We start from the raw sequence: 20,298 nt of genomic DNA, 5'->3' as shown, positions 1-20,298 counted from the left end.
CAGAATGTGTTTATAACACAAGTTGACATTGGGGTGAGTGGAACCTGTGATTCTGACTTTATCAGCCTGCTTTGTACAATGCTGAAGACAATGTATGTGCAGAAACTGGTCCTCAAATTTTGGTTTCTTGTCCTGATTTCTCCACAGTTTAATTCACCAAACTAAACCGGCATATAAACACCAAATGGCAAACATGCATTTCATACTGGAGATCAGTGCAACATATAAATAGTCATCTGACTGACATATTACATGATTGAAACCCACACTAATCTCAGACAGGTGGTGATATAACACATGTTTGCATACATCAACATTTACTCTGCAGACCGAGACACAAGAACTGCTGCGAGTCCAAAGAACCCTTCAACTGGCTGCACTGATAGGATGCATACTCTAAATTAACCATATTTTTAAAAGAGTTTTTAAGTTCAAACAAATTGTTTTAATGATGTTAATAAATGCTTAAATCATGCTTTATAGATCAGTTATGAGCTATCGGGTTGCCAGGTTGTGGAAAATCCTTTTGTCATGTGTTTAACGTTTCTCTTTGGTAGCAATTGTTGGTGATCCATTATTATATGCATATGTGGTTCTCATCAAGTCTGCATTTATTGTGAAATGTTAAATAAGTTGTTAATAAATGGGTGGATGATCCAAGTGATCAAACACTGCGACAACTCAAAGTGATTTTTACAATTGAGGAACCCAAAAATTATTCCTAACAATAGCTTATGAGATCTGCAAAGCTTCATTAAATTATTTATTAACCATTATTAAAGCTATTGTAGTTACAATATATAAACTCTTTGTAAAGGATGCCTCAGTAGAAATGAGTACTGTGTACAGATATTCAGATTCAATGTGCCTTTTTTCCATTAGTTTTACATACAATGTTAATTTGTCTTTGGCATCACAAAGCACAGCAATACATAACATCTGAATATGAATTTATTAATGGTTAATATTTCCAACAAACAAAGAGCCTCTGAGTTGTCTGATTTTTTAGTTTTAGCTGGTTCTTTATTAATCAAGCACCCCTCCCATGGACATTAGTGAAAGAAGGTTACATAGCATCCAGCAAACATCTATCAGTGACTCACTTACATGAGCTCCTGCCTCGGTGCTTATTGCAAAGAGGAAAAACTTCACTTGACAATAAGGCATTCAGTTTGCACCTCTCCCCTGAAGGGAGGAGTCCTTCCTGCTTCATAAAGAGCCACACAGCTAAACAGACAAAGCACGTAGCGCTGACAGACACAAGTTACACGACGGCTCGCTTCTTAAAGATGTGGGCTCACAAACTGCATTACAACCATTTATTATAGATCTGAAAAGCATTGCATGAACTATTAACCCTTTAGACAGTAGCCAGTGAGAGCTTTATTAACATGCTTTACTCTAAAGTTAGACCTAAGCTGAGAATAAGCCAGGCTCAGGGCCTGTCCCGGACTTTTGAGGGCCTTCAACAGAGTTTGGTTTGTGGGCCCCCCTCGATGGAACATGTTCACAGTGTGAATTGTAAATATTATTTTAAGCACACATAATGAAAAATAAGCATGTAAAGCAGCACTATCCAGTAACACTCTAAAGAGACTACAGTATGATGCATGAAATTTTATGCATATTTTAGTGTTATGTTTTCACTGGGAACAGCAAGATCTCACCTGTTTTCATGTGTAAGATGTCGGAATAAAGGATATGATATGAATAATATGAATATGAATAAAGGCTACGACTGAAAAGAGTTGGCTAGAAACCAGAGCATGTGTAATCTCTGCAGTGACACGCTTTGGGGGAAAATGAGTATTATATTTTGTTTGAATGTCAGAATGTGAGCTTAATACATTTTAGAGAAAGGAACTTGCCAAAGTATTATACAAACTGCCTATCTATGTTTAAATTAATTTTGTTGTTACGATCAGATGAGCCAAATGTTTTTTGTAGGGATGTACAATATTGGATTTTTCGCAGATATCTGATATGCCGATATGCCGATATGTAAAAACTCATCTGACCGATAACTGATACTGATATTGATATATCCACTTTTTCCCTATCTGATTTTTAGTAATCATCAAGTCTCTTCTGTAGTGGAATTAACATCATATTATGCATACTCTTATCATTATGGCCAAACAGTAGATGGAGACATGAAATACAATACATTCATTCATTCATTTTCCATAACCGCTTATCCTGTTAGAGGTCACTGGAGTCTATCCCAGCTGACACTGGGTGAGAGGCAGGGTACACCCTGGACAGGTCACCAGACTATCACAGGGTTGACACATAGAGACAGACAGCCATTCGCACTCACATTCACAACTACGGACAATTTAGAGTCACCAATTAACTTAGCCGGCATGTCTTTGGACTGTGGGAGGAAGCTGGAGTACCCGGAGAATACTCCACACAGAAGGGCTCCCCCATCCCTGAATTCAATCCCCCCACCCTGAGTTCTTGCTGTGAGGCAACAATGCTAACCACTCCACCACCACGCTGCCCACAATACTTTTCAGTGTATGTAATATTCATTCATTGTGCATTCATTCATTTGCTGAACTTAAGCCAGGCCATGTTATATACAGTATATATATATTTTTGTATCTTGGCCACATAAAATAAATGAAATGAAAAAGGATGACAACAAAAGCACAATTGAAATGAAATTTTAACATAAAATTACCCACGAAAAGGAACCTCTGGGCATATATTTTGTCAGTATTTGTTGGTAAAAATGGCACAAAATGTTATCAGTTTTTGTTAAGGAAGTTCAATATTTTATTTTATTTTGTTAAGCTCCTGAGATGCGAACTTTTGTTTGGTATGCATTTTAATTTCTCCTAGCTATTTGGGATTAGTAGGACCCCATAATTAAAAAAAAAAAAAGTAAACACGGTCAACTACGATAGAGTCACAGTGTCCTCAGATGAGTACTTCCTAATTAACAGTGTCTTATCTTGTTACTGTTGCTAAAATTGGTCAAATTTGTTGCCATATCAAACTACATTGTCAATTACAAATAATTAAAGTTTCAACAATAAAATGTGTTCAGGTTTTGGACCTTGTCCACTTTTGTGTCAGGATCAGCTGCAGACTAGTCTGAGTGGGCGGAAGTTTGCTGCATAGATCAGCCTCTCATTGGGTGGAACGAGCCACCGCTGAAGTCCCGCCCTACCACCTCCGGTTGCAGTTTTCAACACGTCCTTTACTAACTTTTGCAGTGTTTGATCTTGCAGGGACGTAGCCATTTTTCTGCCATGGTTCGCATCCTGTAGGCGATATTTTTATGGGCGTGTTACACCAAAACCTATTTCCCCCCCCGGCAATATTTTTGCAAGTGCACCGTTGCTGTGGCACCGCCAAGAACGATTGTGATTGGTTGAAAGAAATACAAGCAGCTGGGGCGTTTTTTCCTCCAATCTTAAAGTGAGAGTCGGCCCAGCCAGACCTTTCTTTTCTTGAGAAAGGTCTGGTGAGCGAGACTAGCTGCAGACTGACTCGGCAGAGATGGCAGCCATCTTGTTTTTACATGGATTAGTGTATTGTGCTCTTACCACCTCTAGATGGCACAAAAAAAAGTGTCCACGAACGAGGACAACAGGTCTAAGCTAAGTAGAATGAAGTATAGGGTCAAGTAAACCTGAAATGTGATGTCCTGATATGAGGACCCAGGGTCTCAGGAGGATATTGTCTCATGTTCTTAAAAAAAATCTCTTCTAGGTGGGCTCCAGAGACCAGGGGGGCTTAAACAACTCCTTATATTGCTTCATAGGTAGGGTTGGCTCTGGCCAGGCCCATCGTATTTTTCAAAAATCAATAATACTAATATATCAGCAAAGCTATAGTCAGTAATGGATTATTTACTGCATATATAATGCGTATAACATTTTGATTAGAGACTTAAAAAACAAACAAATATGATTAGTCGTCTATAAACTGTCTGCTGTGCCACAGATGCACCATCGTCTCTGGAGTAAACCATCATCCTTCATTTTGTCACACTGCTTCTGAGAGGAGAATGGGCCACCTGCCATCTCAGGACAGGACACTGGTGGAAATAGTGTGATTGATTGTCTGTGAGAACAGCCCCGGTCCTCAGACGTGTAAACAGATACGTTTGGTATTTCACTTGAGATCAGTTTCAAAGAGACACCAGGTGAAAATGAGGAAAGTCAGTCTGCATTACATAATTTATTACATTTCTATTTTACACACACGGACATGGTTTGAATTCTGCTCTCTAACTCTGCTCTTCGAGTACGATTTCAATTTTAAGCTACTTTATACGTCTACTCCAGGAAATTTCACATGAAAATCCTGTACTTTTTTTTCAATACATCTCCGAATAGCTGAAGTTGCTTGCTTACTAGTTAGGTGCTCTGCAGATGAAAGATCCAGTGTGTAGGACAGGAATGCTCAACTTGGTTTGTCTGGGTGTCACTTCTGCAATACGACAGGAGGCCAGGGGCCAGTTAATAAACAGACAAAATTAATAATATTCATGAGGAAATAAGAGATGAACTGGTTGTTTTTAACCTTTCAACATTTGGTGTCTTTACTCATCTTTGCCAGGAAGCAAATCCGTACTTAAGTAAGGGACTGTTTGTTACTTATGAGGGGGAGGGGCGGTGCAAAACAGGGGAGGCATGTCAAATAATTTTTCAAGCACTGGGGAGGGACTTATGTTTTTATTTTGGCTCAGGGAGGGACATATAACCTTTAAATGGTTGTATTTTTTATTAATTTTAAATAACCTCTGAAGCCCAGAGATCTACAAGTAAGTTTAAGAGGCGTGTTTTCTTTAAATATCGCTAATGTTACACCATTTATCATAGACAGAAACTGTGACAACAGAAACTGTTATTTGATTTTCACATTTGTGACAGTCCTTGAACACACTGTGTGTTAAAATGCTCGTCAAAAAATAAATAAAAAATCATAATCAAATCTAAGCCTAAGATACTGATATTTCATCAAAAATAATTATATTCTACACATCTCCTTAAAAAAATTGCACTAGCTTGTCAGAATACATGACAAGAGTGAAAAAAACAACTTTTTTTTGTTTGTTTTTCAGACTTCAGGGGCCCGAACACTCTGAGAACACTCTCAGAGAGCTCCTAACATAGATAAAAAAAAAATTAATAAGGAGTTCTAGCTTTGGAGTGATTTAGGAAAGTTCTCAGAGCAACTCTGAGCAAGGAAGGAACAGAAACTTTTACCTTAGTGAGGAGGTGTGGTTGACCGGTTGCTGGGTGTGACACACTCTTTTAACAGATGTGATTGGTTGTCACAGACACACCCTTTTGTGAGTCTACAAGGTGTGGACACCCAGTGGAGATGAAGTGAACTGCATCACAATATGAGACTGGAAGTGTTGTCATTTCTGTGTGATCACTGCTGCATTGTTGCATTTTTCCTGTTTTCCAAATATCTTAGTGTTGTGATCATTTTGTTTCTGCCGTTACGGCGCTATTTCATTGGGTGGGAAATATGTGCATATCCCTAATGAGATCGACCACCAACATAATTCCTGCATGATCTAATCTGTAGCATTTCATTTACTCACTGTCATCTAGAGTTTGGAGAATATTTCTCCAGCCTCTTTCTGTTTCCACCATTTTCTCCTCTGATTAAGAAACTCCTATGCCTCTCAAAAGTCCTCCTCTCTGCTCTCAACAGTTTTTCACCTTAGGGGCTCTTTTAAGGGCTAAGATGCTCTGTGCATAACTGTTATCATTAATGAAGTTCATTTGTTAACTTAGGTTCGGGACCAGGGCCAAGCCTACTTATACCTGGTCAACCCATCCTGCTTTCTCGACCCACCCTCCCTTTCCCTTCCCTTCATCCATCATCCTCCCTACCTCATCCCTACCACCATTCCCTCATCCTCTCTTCCCTTCTCCCTGCATCTTTTCTTATTCAATCTGGTGCACACCTCTCCCATGTCTCATTCTAGGTACCATCTCGGGGGCCTGTAATCATCTCGGGCAGTAAAACGCCTGAAACAGAACCCCCACACTGAGTCTCCCTCTGCCTGATCTCCAGCACATCCTCCCAGATCAACCTAACAGAAGACATCACTCTTCCACCTTCACCCTCACTTAAATGCATTCACCATCCTCAACACCTCCTGAGTTACAATAAACATTTAAATGATATCATCATATTGTTGCGGCGTGGTCCCTAAATGATCTCAATACTTCCTCCACCACTGAACATTATGTTTTCTTAAATAAAGTCACTTCCTCAGTTGATTCAAGACAGTCTCTGTGCTCACATCACATATGAAAGGTTATTTGTTTTTCACTCTAATATTTCCAACATCCATGTCTCATGGATTTTAGGATATGTTCTTACAGGATAAATCTTTAATGTGATTTCTTACGAACATCATCTCATTCCAGTCCAGTTACCGCTCTGCGTTAGAGACAGTAATGTTGTCTTGTTTCCTGTGAAGGGAAAATCCGCCCTGAAACATGTATTATTCAAATGCACTGGGATAGTTCAATCATTGTCTGACTACTGTCTCCCCTTTGGCTTCTCTGGGAAACAAGGCGCTCTGTGTTCAGCGGGTGCAGAGGGACTACAGAAACATGTATGTGTCCTTTACAGTGTTTTTATAAACGCGATCCTTTAGTGAACTGACACAACTCAAGTCAAGACATAAAAAAAAAGATTTTATTTATTCATGGCAAACAAAACTACATCATTTCGTACATTTTCACGCTGTACATCTACAATTAGAAGAAGACAAATAACTCTTTAGGAGGGTCAGACTGTACAGACAGTTTACAACAGTGGAATATGTTTGCTTTCCAAAGTGGACAAACTGTTTTCTAATGCTACAACAAAATGCTTTTATTGATCAGAAACAGTAACCAGTTTGCATCACGCTCCTTACCTGCTTACTTTCTTATATAATGGTATAATTAATTCAGTATTATAACCCAGTTTTGGAGTGTTCAAGACAACAAGTGTTCAACCTGCCGAGGGGGCTCAATAATCTATAATACAATGAACATAAAACCTTTTCAGAAGGTTAAATACTTAACATTTTATTGCTTTTATTGGCATTTCAGTGGTTATAAGGTCCTGAATCAACATTTAATTAGTCTCTTACCAGCCACCTTCCAACACATCAATATCAACTCTGACTGATTTCATGTATGTTATACAAATATATGAATTAAAATCTGTTGTGACAACTTCTCTGGACCTTGTCATGATCCAATAACAGCAGCAACATGTCATATAGTAAGGCCCTGGGTGTGAGTAACTGTGTTCATCCACGGCAAACCACTCGTACAATCTTTTAGAGATTGCCATTCCTCACTTGTGTTCATTTGTACATGGCGTTGAAGCCTCGTCCGATAATGAGCCGGCGAACTTCACTTGTGCCTGCGCCGATTTCATACAGCTTAGCGTCGCGCAAGTATCGGCCCATGGGGTAGTCGTTGATGTAGCCGTTCCCTCCTGTTGACGAGTGGCACGTGAATTAAAGTTAGTGTGCGGTGATGGAGCGTGTTGCTTTAGAGTGCAGAAATAAAATGCAAGCTGAACGAGTCCATGTTTAATCAAAGCTCAGCATGAGGTGAAAATGTCAACAGGTAATAGATCACATCAACACAAAGAGGCAGATTCTTTATAAGCATGCAAATTGGAGGCTGAAAAAATGTAACGTGTCCAGAAAGCGATTCGTGTCTGTCAAACATTTTCATTAAAATAAAACTTATAAGGAGTTACATCAGGAAAACTGCTCCATCCTTTCTCCTCTACACCATAAAACTACAGTTCACCCCCAAATTGGAAATATGTATTGTTCCTCTTACCTGTAGTGATATTTATCAATCTAGATTGTTTTGGTGTGAGTGTTGGAGATATCAGCTGTAGAGATGTCTGCCTTCTCTCCAATATAATGACGCTAGATGACACTTTGCTTGTGGTGCTCAAAATTTTCTGTCTACTAAACTACACCCAACAACTGCATCATTGCACAGGAGTATTATTTTACTATCCTCACTAAGCTGCACCTCTTGGCTTCAATCAATTCATACTACATATAGTTTATTACCACTTCTCTATAGAGAATAATAATATATATGAACCTACAGGTTTATAATTGAAGATGTAACTCCTTCTATGTTCATACTAACCAGTCGAGTAACCCTCATCGCTTGTATCTTCACTGCAGCCACTCATAGTCAGCGTGCTCTATTTATTAAACAAATGAGCTGCACCTGTCAAGCCCTGCTTCCAGCTCCTCAATGTCAACATCAAACCAGCTTCACATCAGCAACAAGACTCCATCCAGAATCAAGTGATGACGGCAAAGCAGGGAGGTCATCACATCAACCATATAAGAGGTCAGTAGTCCTGATACATCTTAATCTAAATCTAATCTCTATATGTTGCATCAGTAATGTTTTTTTGTCCATAAAATAAATTCTTGTGACTGAAATGAATAAATTCCTAGCTATACAGCTTTTATTTAAAGGTTTTGGTTTTCATTTGAGTCACTCAGTTTCTTGTCACTTACCCAAACACTGAATGCCATCCAGAGCAACCTGAGTTGCGTTTTCCGCACAATACAGGATCACTCCAGCACAGTCCTGCAATGACAACGCAAGCCAACACAGTCACTGTGTGCAGTGGAAGGAAAAACAACTTTCACAGTACAGTTTAAGAAAAACTTAAATAAGATGCTGACTTATGCTACTCTCACGCTAATATGTTTTCATTGTAAAAACAGGGTTGTAAAATAAAAACAATCTCCGCACACACAAGTGTTATGGCACTGTCTCACAAATTATCTCCGTCCATACTAACACACCTGAGTTTATGGCTTCACATATCGCAAATGATATGTAGTGTACTGTGTTGGCATTAAACCTGTTAAACACACCATTTCAAGATGTCCGGTCTAGAATGCACTGAATTTAACACCGTTCAAGGAGATCCATTTAAATAAATTACAGATTCTAAATCAACAATGCAGTACAGGAAAAATCCTCATCAGAAGCTTTAAAAGAAGACACATTTCCAGAGATGCATTGATGTCCACTCCAAACACATTTTAAATGTCCCTGATTTAAGTGCAACTTTTGTCGCAAAAAAACACACATCCTCTTAACAGGGTGCTGCAGCAGTACACAAAAACACCCTCTCACCATTGCACTGAAGTGTCCTTTGTCACAGGCCCGGGCGACGTTGTACACATACTGCCGACAGGAGCTCAGCCTGGTGTACATGTCAGCCATCTTGCCTTGCATCAGCTGCACACAGATTAACATAGAGCATTATGTTAATTTCACTCAAGTCACATCACAGTTTTAAATTCTATAGCTGCCAGCTTCACACCAGAGATATCACATTTTACAGAGCATATTTACTGTGATTTATTTATTTTTTAAAAAGTGGAGACTGAACCTGAAAGTGTCCGATCTTCTGTCCGAAAGCTTCTCTGACGTGCAGGTAGGGAATGGCGTAGTCCAAAACTGCCTGCATGATGCTGAAAAGTAATGATGATTTAGTAATGACAATTTCTGGTATGACAGCAAACAAACCAAGCACAGGATTTCACAAAAGCAGATATGAGATTTGAGCATGATTTTAAAGCTAAACTACTCAAAAAAAATCCATCTGCTGAGTGTGAAATGTGTTCAGGAAGCTAACTTAAAATTGATTCGTATTAAGTAAAGTATATGACCTATTTATGCAAATCATCCAGTGACCGTGGTAACACGTGCATGTTAGCGTGGGTATTCTCCCTGATTAAAAAGCTGTTAAAACTTCTGTGTCTGTGTCCAACTCTGTTCTTTGTCAGTTCATTAAGTCCATTAAAAAGTGTGTGACAGTGTTCCCACAGTAATGAGCCTTGAATCATTTCCTGTCGCCCTGTCTCTACCTGTTAGTCATTATTCATAACATGCTGCCGGTTTGCAGTCTAATAATACTAATAATGAGCGAGCATAAATATGCACATTAGAAACATTAAGGAGCTGCTTAAACTTCTGTCAGTCACTGGAATTTTTGGAACTGATGCAGGATGACAATCTCAAAAACTGCCCAATCAATGAGTTACCTGTCAGTCTGTATAGCTTTATGTTAACGTTTAATTCTTTATTAATACAGACAAACACAAAGTGCAGTAAACACTGTTTACTTATACTGTGTCTATTAATCACATCACTGTCATTTTTACCTCATAATTTTTGTCTTTAATTGCTTGTGTAGTCACTACTTTTACTTCTATTCTAATTTTTGTTTTATATACCTCTTATTATTTATCTTTAATTTATTTATTATTCATTAATCTGTGTTTATTTCTGTCCTTGTGATGCTGCAAGAACTAAATTTACCCTCTGAGGATCAATAAAGGCTTATTTTATCTTATCTCATCTTATATTCAAATCCAAAGGTCAGACTGATAAGTGATTCAGGCAAATAACAGACAGCACTGAGCAAAACAGAAGCTTAATGTGTTACAAATATGCTGGAGAACACAAAGATGACGCCCATTTTGCAGTATACATTTACAGTTACATTACATTACAAAACAAGTCGCAAAGAATGACCCAAAAAAGCTGGGGACAGTTTAACTTTTAGTGGCACATTGTGGCCAGAGAATATCTGCAGCCAATCAGTTAACAGAGTCCTGTGACATGTGTTACACAGAATTTCTTCCTGCCTGAAACACATGAACACGCACGAGCTGCACTTTGCTGCTGCTTGGTGTGTTTTCAGCATAAGTAACATTCCCGTTTTTCAAACAGTTCATAATATAAGCTTTTTTTTCTGGTATGAACTTACCCAATAGGTCCTGATGAAAGCACCAGCCTCTCCAAGTCTAAGCCGCTCATCATCACATAAACACCTTTGTTCAATGGACCAAGGACATTCTCAGCTGCAAACAAAAAAATTCCACACAAGGTAAATTAAAAACCTATACGATAAAGAGAGAATCAGACTGAAGGGTAACTCAGCACACATGCAAAAAATGAGCCAATAAAGAGAGGAAAAAAAGAACAGATCTGTAGTTCTCCTGTTTTAGACAGGTGAACATAAGCTTAAACACACACCTGGGATTTTACAGTCTTCAAAGATCAGCTCGCAGGTGTTGGAGCCCCTCATGCCCAGTTTGTCAAGCTTCTGTGCTGTAGAGAATCCAGGCATGCCCTACAGAATACACACGTGCACAGACTTCTGTTAATCCTTTTACATCATTGTGTCGAATTTATATATATATATATATATTCATTTGACAAAATAGAAGAACACAGCTTCACTTGAGTAGATTTACCTTTTCGACAATGAAAGCTGTGATGCCTCTCTGATGGGCCTCTGGGTCTGTCTTTGCATAAACTATAAGGACATCTGCGTCTGGCCCGTTTGTAATCCAGAACTTGTTGCCATTCAGAACATAGTGGTCACCTGTGGAAAAAACACACAAACCCAAAATATAAATGAAGTGGAACTAAAACAGAATTTAAATTTTACAGCTACTTGAAATCTTTAAATGTTTATAGGTTAACAGGGAGGTGTGTGTGCAGCCCTGTGATTATGGTTAGTTAATAGTTACCTTCTCATAAAAACTCATAGGCCACAGCCCAACAATAAATTCTCTCATTATGGAAATATGTCCATTTAAACCAGTACAAACGTGCACAAATACTCCACCATTAAACCTACACTCAACAGTATAACTCAGGTTTTACAAGGCATGAAGGAAGGTGCAGCCACCTAACCATCACACCCTTCAGCTGATGGCACTCTGACAAGTCTCACTCACTCACACACTCACTTAGAAAGCATCTGTGAAAGCACATAACTATATTTCCACCTCTGTGAACATGTGTAACTTTAAATTTTCTGCTTTTATATAATTGGTTATTTGAGAAACACTGCGTGCCTTCTCTCTTCACACCTTTTTGCCTCTTGAGCTGAAGTGCGATAGTGTGAGTTTACACTATGCCGAATAAGCCTATCGCATAAGCTCTCTTTATTTTGCAGTATACCGGAGTTGTCTGTGGTGACTTTCCCGTGCTGGCTGGAAGTGACATGTTTTTCGTGAGCCAGAGGAAAAGGGGAAAGGAAGGGGGAGCAGCTAGGAGCATGGTGGAAGATTAAGGTGGAAAATCCAACAAAGCATCCAAGAAAGTTTCTGGAGTGGATGCTCCGGATAAAAAGAGAAATTCGGTGTTCAGAAGAAGGATTAAGGTTAAAAAAAAAAAAAAAAAAAAAAGACTTAAAGAGAACGCTCCTGGGGGTGAGGGAAATGTGGCAAGCTCATCTGCAGGTATAAATCATAAGCATGAGTCAATGGTGACTACGTTTACAAGGACAAAATATTCCAGTTTTTGAATGAAAATGAATTTTCCACTGATATTCCTGCTAACATGCAGCTGTGCATTCTCCAATTAACATGACCTAACATGTTGTTGTTGTTTACAGTGGAACCGCTGGAGCTGCTGGTAATTTTGCTTCTTTGCATCATAACAGGATTTTTGGACATGTTCAACCATGCAAACACAGCCTCCCTCTTGGGTTACTTTTGTGATATTTACACACATCCAAAAACCTGTTAATGTCCAAGTCTTTTATCATGTTTAAAAGTAGGTGTTTTTTCTTCTTCCAGTCAGAAATGTGGGCTTGTCTTTTGGGCATGTATCTCTACTCCAGGCTTGCAAATAGTTGGCCAACTGGTTTGTGTAGAACACATCTATGACAACGCACAGAGCTGACAGTTAACAGGAAAGAGGCAGCGTGTTGCAAGCTACAATAAAAAACCCAAATGAGATGCATATTCCAAATGCGCTGTATACATGTATAAAGAATGCTCATAAAACCTGAATAATATCGACACATCCCACGTCTTTATAGGAATGCTAAGGTCAGAAAGAAGCCTAATTCGGAAAATCTACACAGAATAAGATGTTTACATGACCCACATCAGATTCACAATATTGTTCTATTCAGAATAATAGTGGAATATTAGCCTGCATGTAAACATAGCCAGTGTCTGTGAAACTACTCTCACTGCCAGAGGGGGTGTCTGGCAGTAACAGATTTTTTGGCCACTTGGGGGCAGCAGAAACAAGTCATGAACACAATACTGGCATATCATCATCTCTTAAAGGAAATGACCACTTTAGAATGAAAATACAGACAGTACTTACTAACCCTCATGCCGACAAGAAGTCCAGTGTAGTTTCTAGTCCACAAAACTCGTTCAGGGTATCGGAGGATAACAGCTAGCCAGATTTTTCCATACACTTGAAGTGCATGGAACTGCAGGCGTGCTGTGTTTACATGGCAACTCGCGCGAGACTCGAGAAAGTTCAGAGACGTTCTTGTTCTCAAGTCTCGCGAGTTGCAGGCTAACTGACCACGGTGAGAAATGATGCTATAAAAGTGGAGTAAATTATGTCTTTTCAAGTCAATTTTGCATGCCGTGGCTTCAGGGCACTTGGATTACGACGGACAAGCCGTTCTGATGTTTATGAAATGCATTAGCAGAGTTTTATTACATATTCAAAATGATTTTGGACGTGGGTTCCATGCACTTCAAGTGTATGGAAAAATCCGGCTAGCTGTTATCCTCCAATACCCCGAACGAGTTTTGTGGATTAAAAAACTACACTGGACTTCTTGTCGGCATGAGGGTGAGTAAGTTCTGTCTGTATTTTCATTCTAAAGTGGCCATTTCCTTTAAGTCAACACTTATTTACACATCCAGTAGTTACAGAGCATTTTAAGCATTCATTTGAAGTTGTGTTTTGACCACATGGTGAACATATGACCAATAATACTGACTCTTTGAGCTCTGTTTTTAGTCTCTACCAACTCCTGATGGAAACGTCTGGCTCTATAGCTGATAAATGCTCCAATGGGTTCACCAGCGAGTCTCTAACGTTGTGTGTCTGTTGTTTGCTGCCGAGCAAGGAGTGTAAACTGCTGTAAACTGTAAGAGTGAACCAAAACAGTAAAGCTGTGGATCCCACAGATAAACAATGAGCTGTAACTCACTATAAAGCTCCATAAACCCGAGGAGAGCAGCAGATTCAGAAGGTAATTCTCTGTAGGCTCATCAGTGAGTGACCTCTTTCACATTGTCACTTTAATGTGTCTGAAGTGTTTGTTTATTGGCTTTGATTGTTTTTTTGGGTGCTTTAAGCCATTTTTACCCTTTGCTGGTTTGGCTCATGGTCGGTGTACTCCTAGTGCAGCAGAGTGTGGAAATCACTGAACCTTTGGAAAAAATAAAAGTGCTGATCTCTTCTGAGCACAATCAGTCAAAACTACTTCTTATCCTTTTGCCACTGTGCAGTTCAACAACCTGTAAAATGTTTAAACCCACCACTAGAGATCTTACTGTAGCTGTGTACGGGCACTACACTTTACTACACTGCAGTTTATTAACTGAGAAAATAATGCTCCAAACAACAGAGTAAAAGCCAATGAAATAAAAGAGGAAATATTCAAAATGTGGCGACTCTAAACGTATTAACTCTATGCATGCTGTGTAAGAGGTGAAGTTTTTCCTCTGTCTCTGAACCCTCTATCAAGCTGCCAAATGAGCACCCTACATAGTTCTCTTATCAGGCTACATAGCTTGATAGAGAAGTGATGTGACATGAGATGGTGTTAAAGGAACAGTGTGTAACAACCGGGGGATTTAGTGGTGTCTAGCAGTAAATATCGCAACCAGTTGAAACTTCTCAAGTTAGAACTACTTCAGTGTTCATTGTTCAGGAGGTTTTTACCAGGACCTGAACTATCTGCAGAGGTGTTAGTGTTTCTTCAATGCTGTTTGGCAATTTGAAGACAGGCAACAGCCCCGGATTAAGACATCCAGGAAGTTTTTTAACGTGAGCAAATTATCTTAGCAGTTTCACGTTACAAATCAGTGTTTCTTCTACACTATTTGGCACATCACAGATGGGCCGTTAGCCCAGCACCTGCTAATGTGTGCTCACCTTTTGTCTCTTAAAACTTAAGATCCAGAAGGTTCAGGAGATTTTTACTGGGAGATGAATTATCCGCAGAGGTCTATTCCTCTCCAAAACAAACGGACCAGGTGATTGAAACCAGTAAAAACACAGAATACAGCAGTTTCATGTTAAAAAAATCTGTGTTTTTCCCATGCTGCTTGTCGCAGAGGAGCTTCTAACTGCTGTGGCTGATGCAAAAACATTAATAGCACAACCTTGAGCCAGTGTTTGGTTTGTCATTTTGGGCTACTGTAGTAACATGGTGGTGCAACATGGCAAATCTCCATAAACAAGGACTTGCTCATGTAGATATTGACAGCTTAATCAAAGGTAACGAAAACACAATTCTTATTTTCAGGTGAATATACACTAAAGAAAACATACTTATTATATTCGATTTCTGCCAACATATCCCCCTGCTTCCTACACACTGGACCTGTAAATTAAATACACACACAACACACGACACTATCTGTCAGAGGTTAAGTCTGTGGCCTCACAGAACTAAATCATTAACAGGTTGTAATTTTTTTCTTTGCTGCCGTCTTGAAAATTGCAGATCTCTCTACATATAGTCACTGGCCATCCACCACACACACCACCTTGCTGAGCTGGAGTCACTTTAAGTGTAATATTCAATGTGAAAAGGGCTAAATGCCAACACCGTTTTTGTCAAACCCTGAGTCAGTATAAAGCCCGAGAAATGACTAATTCATGATCTGCAGCAAAACAGCATATCTAGCAATATTTGATGGTGATATACTTTAGAAGGTAGTCCTGTAGTGTATATATGTATGAGTATAAATATATGAACTAAAAGACAAGATAGGCATCAGGTGCTGCAGCTGCACAAAGACATGAATACGTACTGATAAAAAGAAAAAAAGTAAGAAAGAAATAACAAGAGGTGTATAAACTACTAACATCAATAGAAGTAAAGACAACAAGCAAAATACAGGATAACTTAAAACTAATGCAGAGGGTGTCCCACCTTCCTTCTTGGCTCTGAGTTTCATTGATACGACATCAGAGCCAGCATTGGGTTCACTCATGGCCAGGGCTCCTACGTGCTCTCCTGTCATTAACTGGCAACAGGAAAGACAAACATGAGAATGAAGAATTGAATCCATTTTAGTTTTGTATTTTTCAGACAGTTTATAATGCAGAGCATGAGCTGTTTTGGTCCTGACCTTTGGCAAGTACCTCTCCTTCTGTTTTTCGTTGCCGTGGCGTACCATCTGGTTGACGCATAGGTTAGAGTGGGCGCCGTAACTGAGAGCAATGGCTGCAGACACCCGTGAAATTTCCTCCATTACAATGACATGGTCAAGGTAGCCCAATCCTGTGCCCCCATACTCCTCTGGAAAGACATGTACAGAGTAAATCAACTTTAAAACACTAAGAGGACCAGTTTCCTATGAGAAGATGTGATGCAGCTACCAGAGGTGTGAAGTTGAGTCACATGACTTGGACTTGTGTCAGACTCAATGCACAGGTTTGATGACTAAGTTGGACTTGAGAAAATCAAAAAGGCTTGCAACCCAACTTGTGACTTCAATTGGACTTGAAAAAACTGACATGGTCTCACCTCTGGCAGCTACTTCTTAACTTTACTCCAGCGGTCTTACCTGGAGCAGTGATCCCAAGGAATCCCATCTCCCCCATTTCTTTCCAAAAAGTCTGATGGAGAGAAAACACAAGAACTTACCAAGGCAGAAATCCTGCACTAGATATGGTGCACTGTTGCATTACGTTCATGACAATACCACAACTTTATGAACTATTCAACTCAAGAAACTACAGGCACTGTGTGCAATGGAGTGTTTTAACTCACCCGCATTCCTGGGAATTCATTTGTCTTGTCAATCTCGTCAGCGTAAGGTGCAAGCTTCTCTGCACAGAACTTACGAATCGTCTGTCTGAGCTGTGCAAAAGAGACAACATGAACAATAAATGTCATTATTTTATCATAACCTTGATTCCAAAGAAGTTTAGGTGCCGTGTGAAACACAAATAAAAACAGAAATCTTTTTCGACACCATAAAATCCGGGTGTTCTTCTGGACAGTAATTTGATCCTGGGGCATCATATAAAGAATGTAGTCCAGTCTTGTTTTTACCAGCTGAGGAATATCTTCAAATGTAGGTCATTTCTGTCCTTCAATAACACAGACACAATCATACATGCTCTTATATCCTCCTGTCTTGATTACTGTAATGCCTTGTTGACCTGCCTATGCACTCGAGCTATACATCAGCTCCAAATCGTTCAGAATTCAGCAGCTAGACTTCCCTACATTGGCTTCCTGTCTCTTTCAGAATCCATTTTATAGTTATTTAATCACAAGGCTCTCAATGATCTGGCACTGGAGTATATAACTGAGCTTCTCACACTGATGATTCAGATCATGAAAACACATTGTCATGATCGTTTTCTCACTGTATGTTAAGGCTTATGTGCTTTTGAATGGTACCTTAATGTGCTTTGGTTTTATGGTGATGTCACTGTCTTGCTAATTGTACTCGTGCGCTGTCGTCCTTGCTTATGTGCTTTGCTTTGTGCTCCTGTGTGTTTGTTTGTGGTTTGTGGTTGTGCTTTGGTCTATGTTGTGTTTCATGTAGTACGTTCTTAATGTGTGTGGTTATATGGTTATGGTCATTGTTTTATTAACAGTGCTTATGTCTATGTGCCTTGCTATGTGCTTTGTCTATGGTTGCATGCTTGCTCTGTGGTCATGTGCCCTTCTATGGACATGTCATCAATCCACTTTCATCTGTGCGTATGTGCGTCTGTGCTTTTGTATGTTATTTTAAAGTCTCTTATATACACATACCATCAACCTGCCAGAGACTGCAGGTGAAAATTAGCCTGCATGACTAAATCTGGCACAAACATAAACTGTACTATCCAAACAGGCCCCTCAGGTCTGCTAGTCTGGGTCTTCTAACTGTTCCAGAGTCCAGGTTAAAGACAAAGGGTGATTGAGCCTTTTCAGTTCTTGCTCCTCGGCTTTGGAACAGCCTCCCACTGAGCATCGGATCAGCTGACTCTGTTCACGTTTTTAAAACTCATCTAAAAACTTACTTTTACAGGCTGGCCTTTGCTGACAGTTGATAGACGTATTGTGTGTATGGGAGTGTGTGTATTTGCAGCCATGTGTATATGTATGCATGCTTACAGGTATACATGTGTTTAAGTGTATATGTTGGTGTAGGTGTATACAGATGCTTGTGTTTTATTAGTATCACTTTTGTTTTGTATTTTCTGCCCCTTGGAATGCACTTCAGCTCGGAAAGTGTTTTACAAATAAAGTTATTATCATTATATTCAGTTGAATACAGTACTGATAGAAAATATTCAATGTTGTTTATTGTAAATGCTCACTCATTCTGAATTTGATGCCTGCAACATGTTCCAAAAAAGTTGGGACAGGGGCAATGAAAGACTGAGAAAGTTGTGGGATGCTCAAAAACCCCCGTTTGGCTCGTTCCAGAGGTAAACAGGTTAATGGTAACAGATTAAAGTATCATTATTGGGTGTGAAAGGGACATCCTCGAAAGGCTCACATGTTCACAAGCACGGACGGTCGCTTTATGAAAAACTGTGTAGGGCAAACAGTCCAGGATCTCAAAGTCCAGGAGTTTCGGGATTTCACCATCTACAATCCTTATGATCCTCAAAAGATTCAGAAAATGTGGATAAATCTCTGCACATAAAGGGCAAGATTAACCAACATTAATTGCCTGAGAATCTTCGACCCCCTCAGGCGACACTGCATTAAACTGACATGATTGTATAAAAGGATATCACTACATAGGCTTGAGAACACTCTGGAAAACCATAGTCGGTAAACACAGTACACTGTTGCATCTACAAATACAAGTTAAGACTCGACCATGCAAAGTGAAAGCTATATATCAACTACATCCAGAAATGCTGCCGACTTCTCAGGGCCTGAGCTCATCTGAGAAATGTTTGCTTGAATCTTGAGACCTTAGGCTTCAAACTCGTCGGTGGTTTAATGCAAGTAGCCGAGTTTTGAATAAAGGATTTTTAGCTCAATTCAAGTGCATTCATTCCTGCTCCACACATGAGCGCCTGAAGTTCATTTATATTCTTTCATCTGAGATGGACTGATACAAAGTGGGAAGTGTGCTGTGGTCTGACAGGTCCACATTTCAAATTGTTTTTGGAAATCAAAGACGTCATGTACTCCAAGCTACAGAGGAATAAGACCATCTAGACCAGTGGTTCCCAACTGGTGGGTCGTGGTCCAAAAGTGACTCACGATTGTGTCAAGTCTGTAAAAAAAACACACTTTATTTTGAAGTACAGTACATTTTCTGCACAGAGGTTTTATTTTGAAGTGCCATTTCCTGCTGTAAAATGAATGACAAACAGACAGCTATTTATCAGAGACAGCAAACTACTTTGACAACATAGACAAATACAAGTATGTTGCATAATATATTAAACTGTGTGGACCTTGAACTAATGACTAAAGAGAAATCTTGACCCCGTGGCTGGACCAATTGGGAACCACTGATCTAGACCGTTACCAGCACAAAGTTTAAAAGCCAGCACTTGTGATGGGGGTGTGTCAGTGCCCGTGGCATCATAGGTTGGTGTATTTGTTAAGTCACCATGAACACTTATGGTACATAAAGGTTTTAGAGCAACATATGCTGCCATCCAGATGAGGTCTTTTACAGGGACGTGCCTGCGTAGTCAAGCAAGATAATGCCAAGCAGCGTTCTGCATGTGTTACAACAGTGTGGCTTTGAAGAAAAGGAGTGTGGGTGCTAGACTGGCAGCCTGCAGTCCAAACCTCTCTCCTATTGAAAATGTTTAGTGCATTGTGCAGCACAAGATATGGCAATGGAGACCCCAGACTGTTGAGCAACTGCAGTCACATAGCAAAAGCAAAACTTCAACAATTAGTGTCCTCCATTACCAAAGTGTGTAAAAGAAAAGGTGATGTAACACAGTGGTAGACATGCCCCTGTCCCAACTTTGAAGGAAGTGTGTTGCAGGCATTAAATTCAGAGCAAGAGTATATTTACAAAAAACAATAAAGTTTATCTACTTGAACAATATATATATATATATATATATAATAAAGTTTATCTACTTGAACAATATATATATATATATATATATACAGTGGTGTGAAAAAGTGTTTGCCCCCTTCCTGATTTCTTACTTTTTTGCATGATTTCCGCACTTAAATGTTTCAGATCATCAAACAAATTTAAACATTAGTCAAAGATAACACAAGTAAACACAAAATGCAGTTTTT

General features: G+C 39.4%; 1 protein-coding gene across 1 annotated transcript in view; it reads right to left on the bottom strand.

Annotated features, from left to right (window-relative positions):
- Positions 1-6,666: 6,666 nt before the first annotated feature.
- ivd (isovaleryl-CoA dehydrogenase) overlaps positions 6,667-20,298 on the bottom strand; it is a 15,744-nt gene continuing 2,112 nt past the window's right edge. Inside the window, exons 2-12 of the mRNA XM_050061930.1 lie at positions 16,834-16,923; positions 16,628-16,679; positions 16,190-16,359; positions 15,991-16,084; positions 11,309-11,439; positions 11,088-11,184; positions 10,819-10,912; positions 9,436-9,517; positions 9,177-9,281; positions 8,546-8,618; positions 6,667-7,482 (exon numbers count right to left, since the gene is read on the bottom strand). Coding sequence (XP_049917887.1) covers positions 7,349-7,482; positions 8,546-8,618; positions 9,177-9,281; positions 9,436-9,517; positions 10,819-10,912; positions 11,088-11,184; positions 11,309-11,439; positions 15,991-16,084; positions 16,190-16,359; positions 16,628-16,679; positions 16,834-16,923 — 1,122 coding nt within the window. The 3' untranslated portion in view covers positions 6,667-7,348. The remainder of the gene's footprint in view (positions 7,483-8,545; positions 8,619-9,176; positions 9,282-9,435; positions 9,518-10,818; positions 10,913-11,087; positions 11,185-11,308; positions 11,440-15,990; positions 16,085-16,189; positions 16,360-16,627; positions 16,680-16,833; positions 16,924-20,298) is intronic.

The sequence above is a fragment of the Epinephelus moara genome, chromosome 14, assembly GCF_006386435.1.
Source record: "Epinephelus moara isolate mb chromosome 14, YSFRI_EMoa_1.0, whole genome shotgun sequence".
Taxonomy (NCBI): domain Eukaryota; kingdom Metazoa; phylum Chordata; class Actinopteri; order Perciformes; family Serranidae; genus Epinephelus; species Epinephelus moara.
The sequence above is the reverse complement of the archived record's forward strand: the minus strand, read 5'-3'. Positions and strand labels throughout refer to the sequence as shown.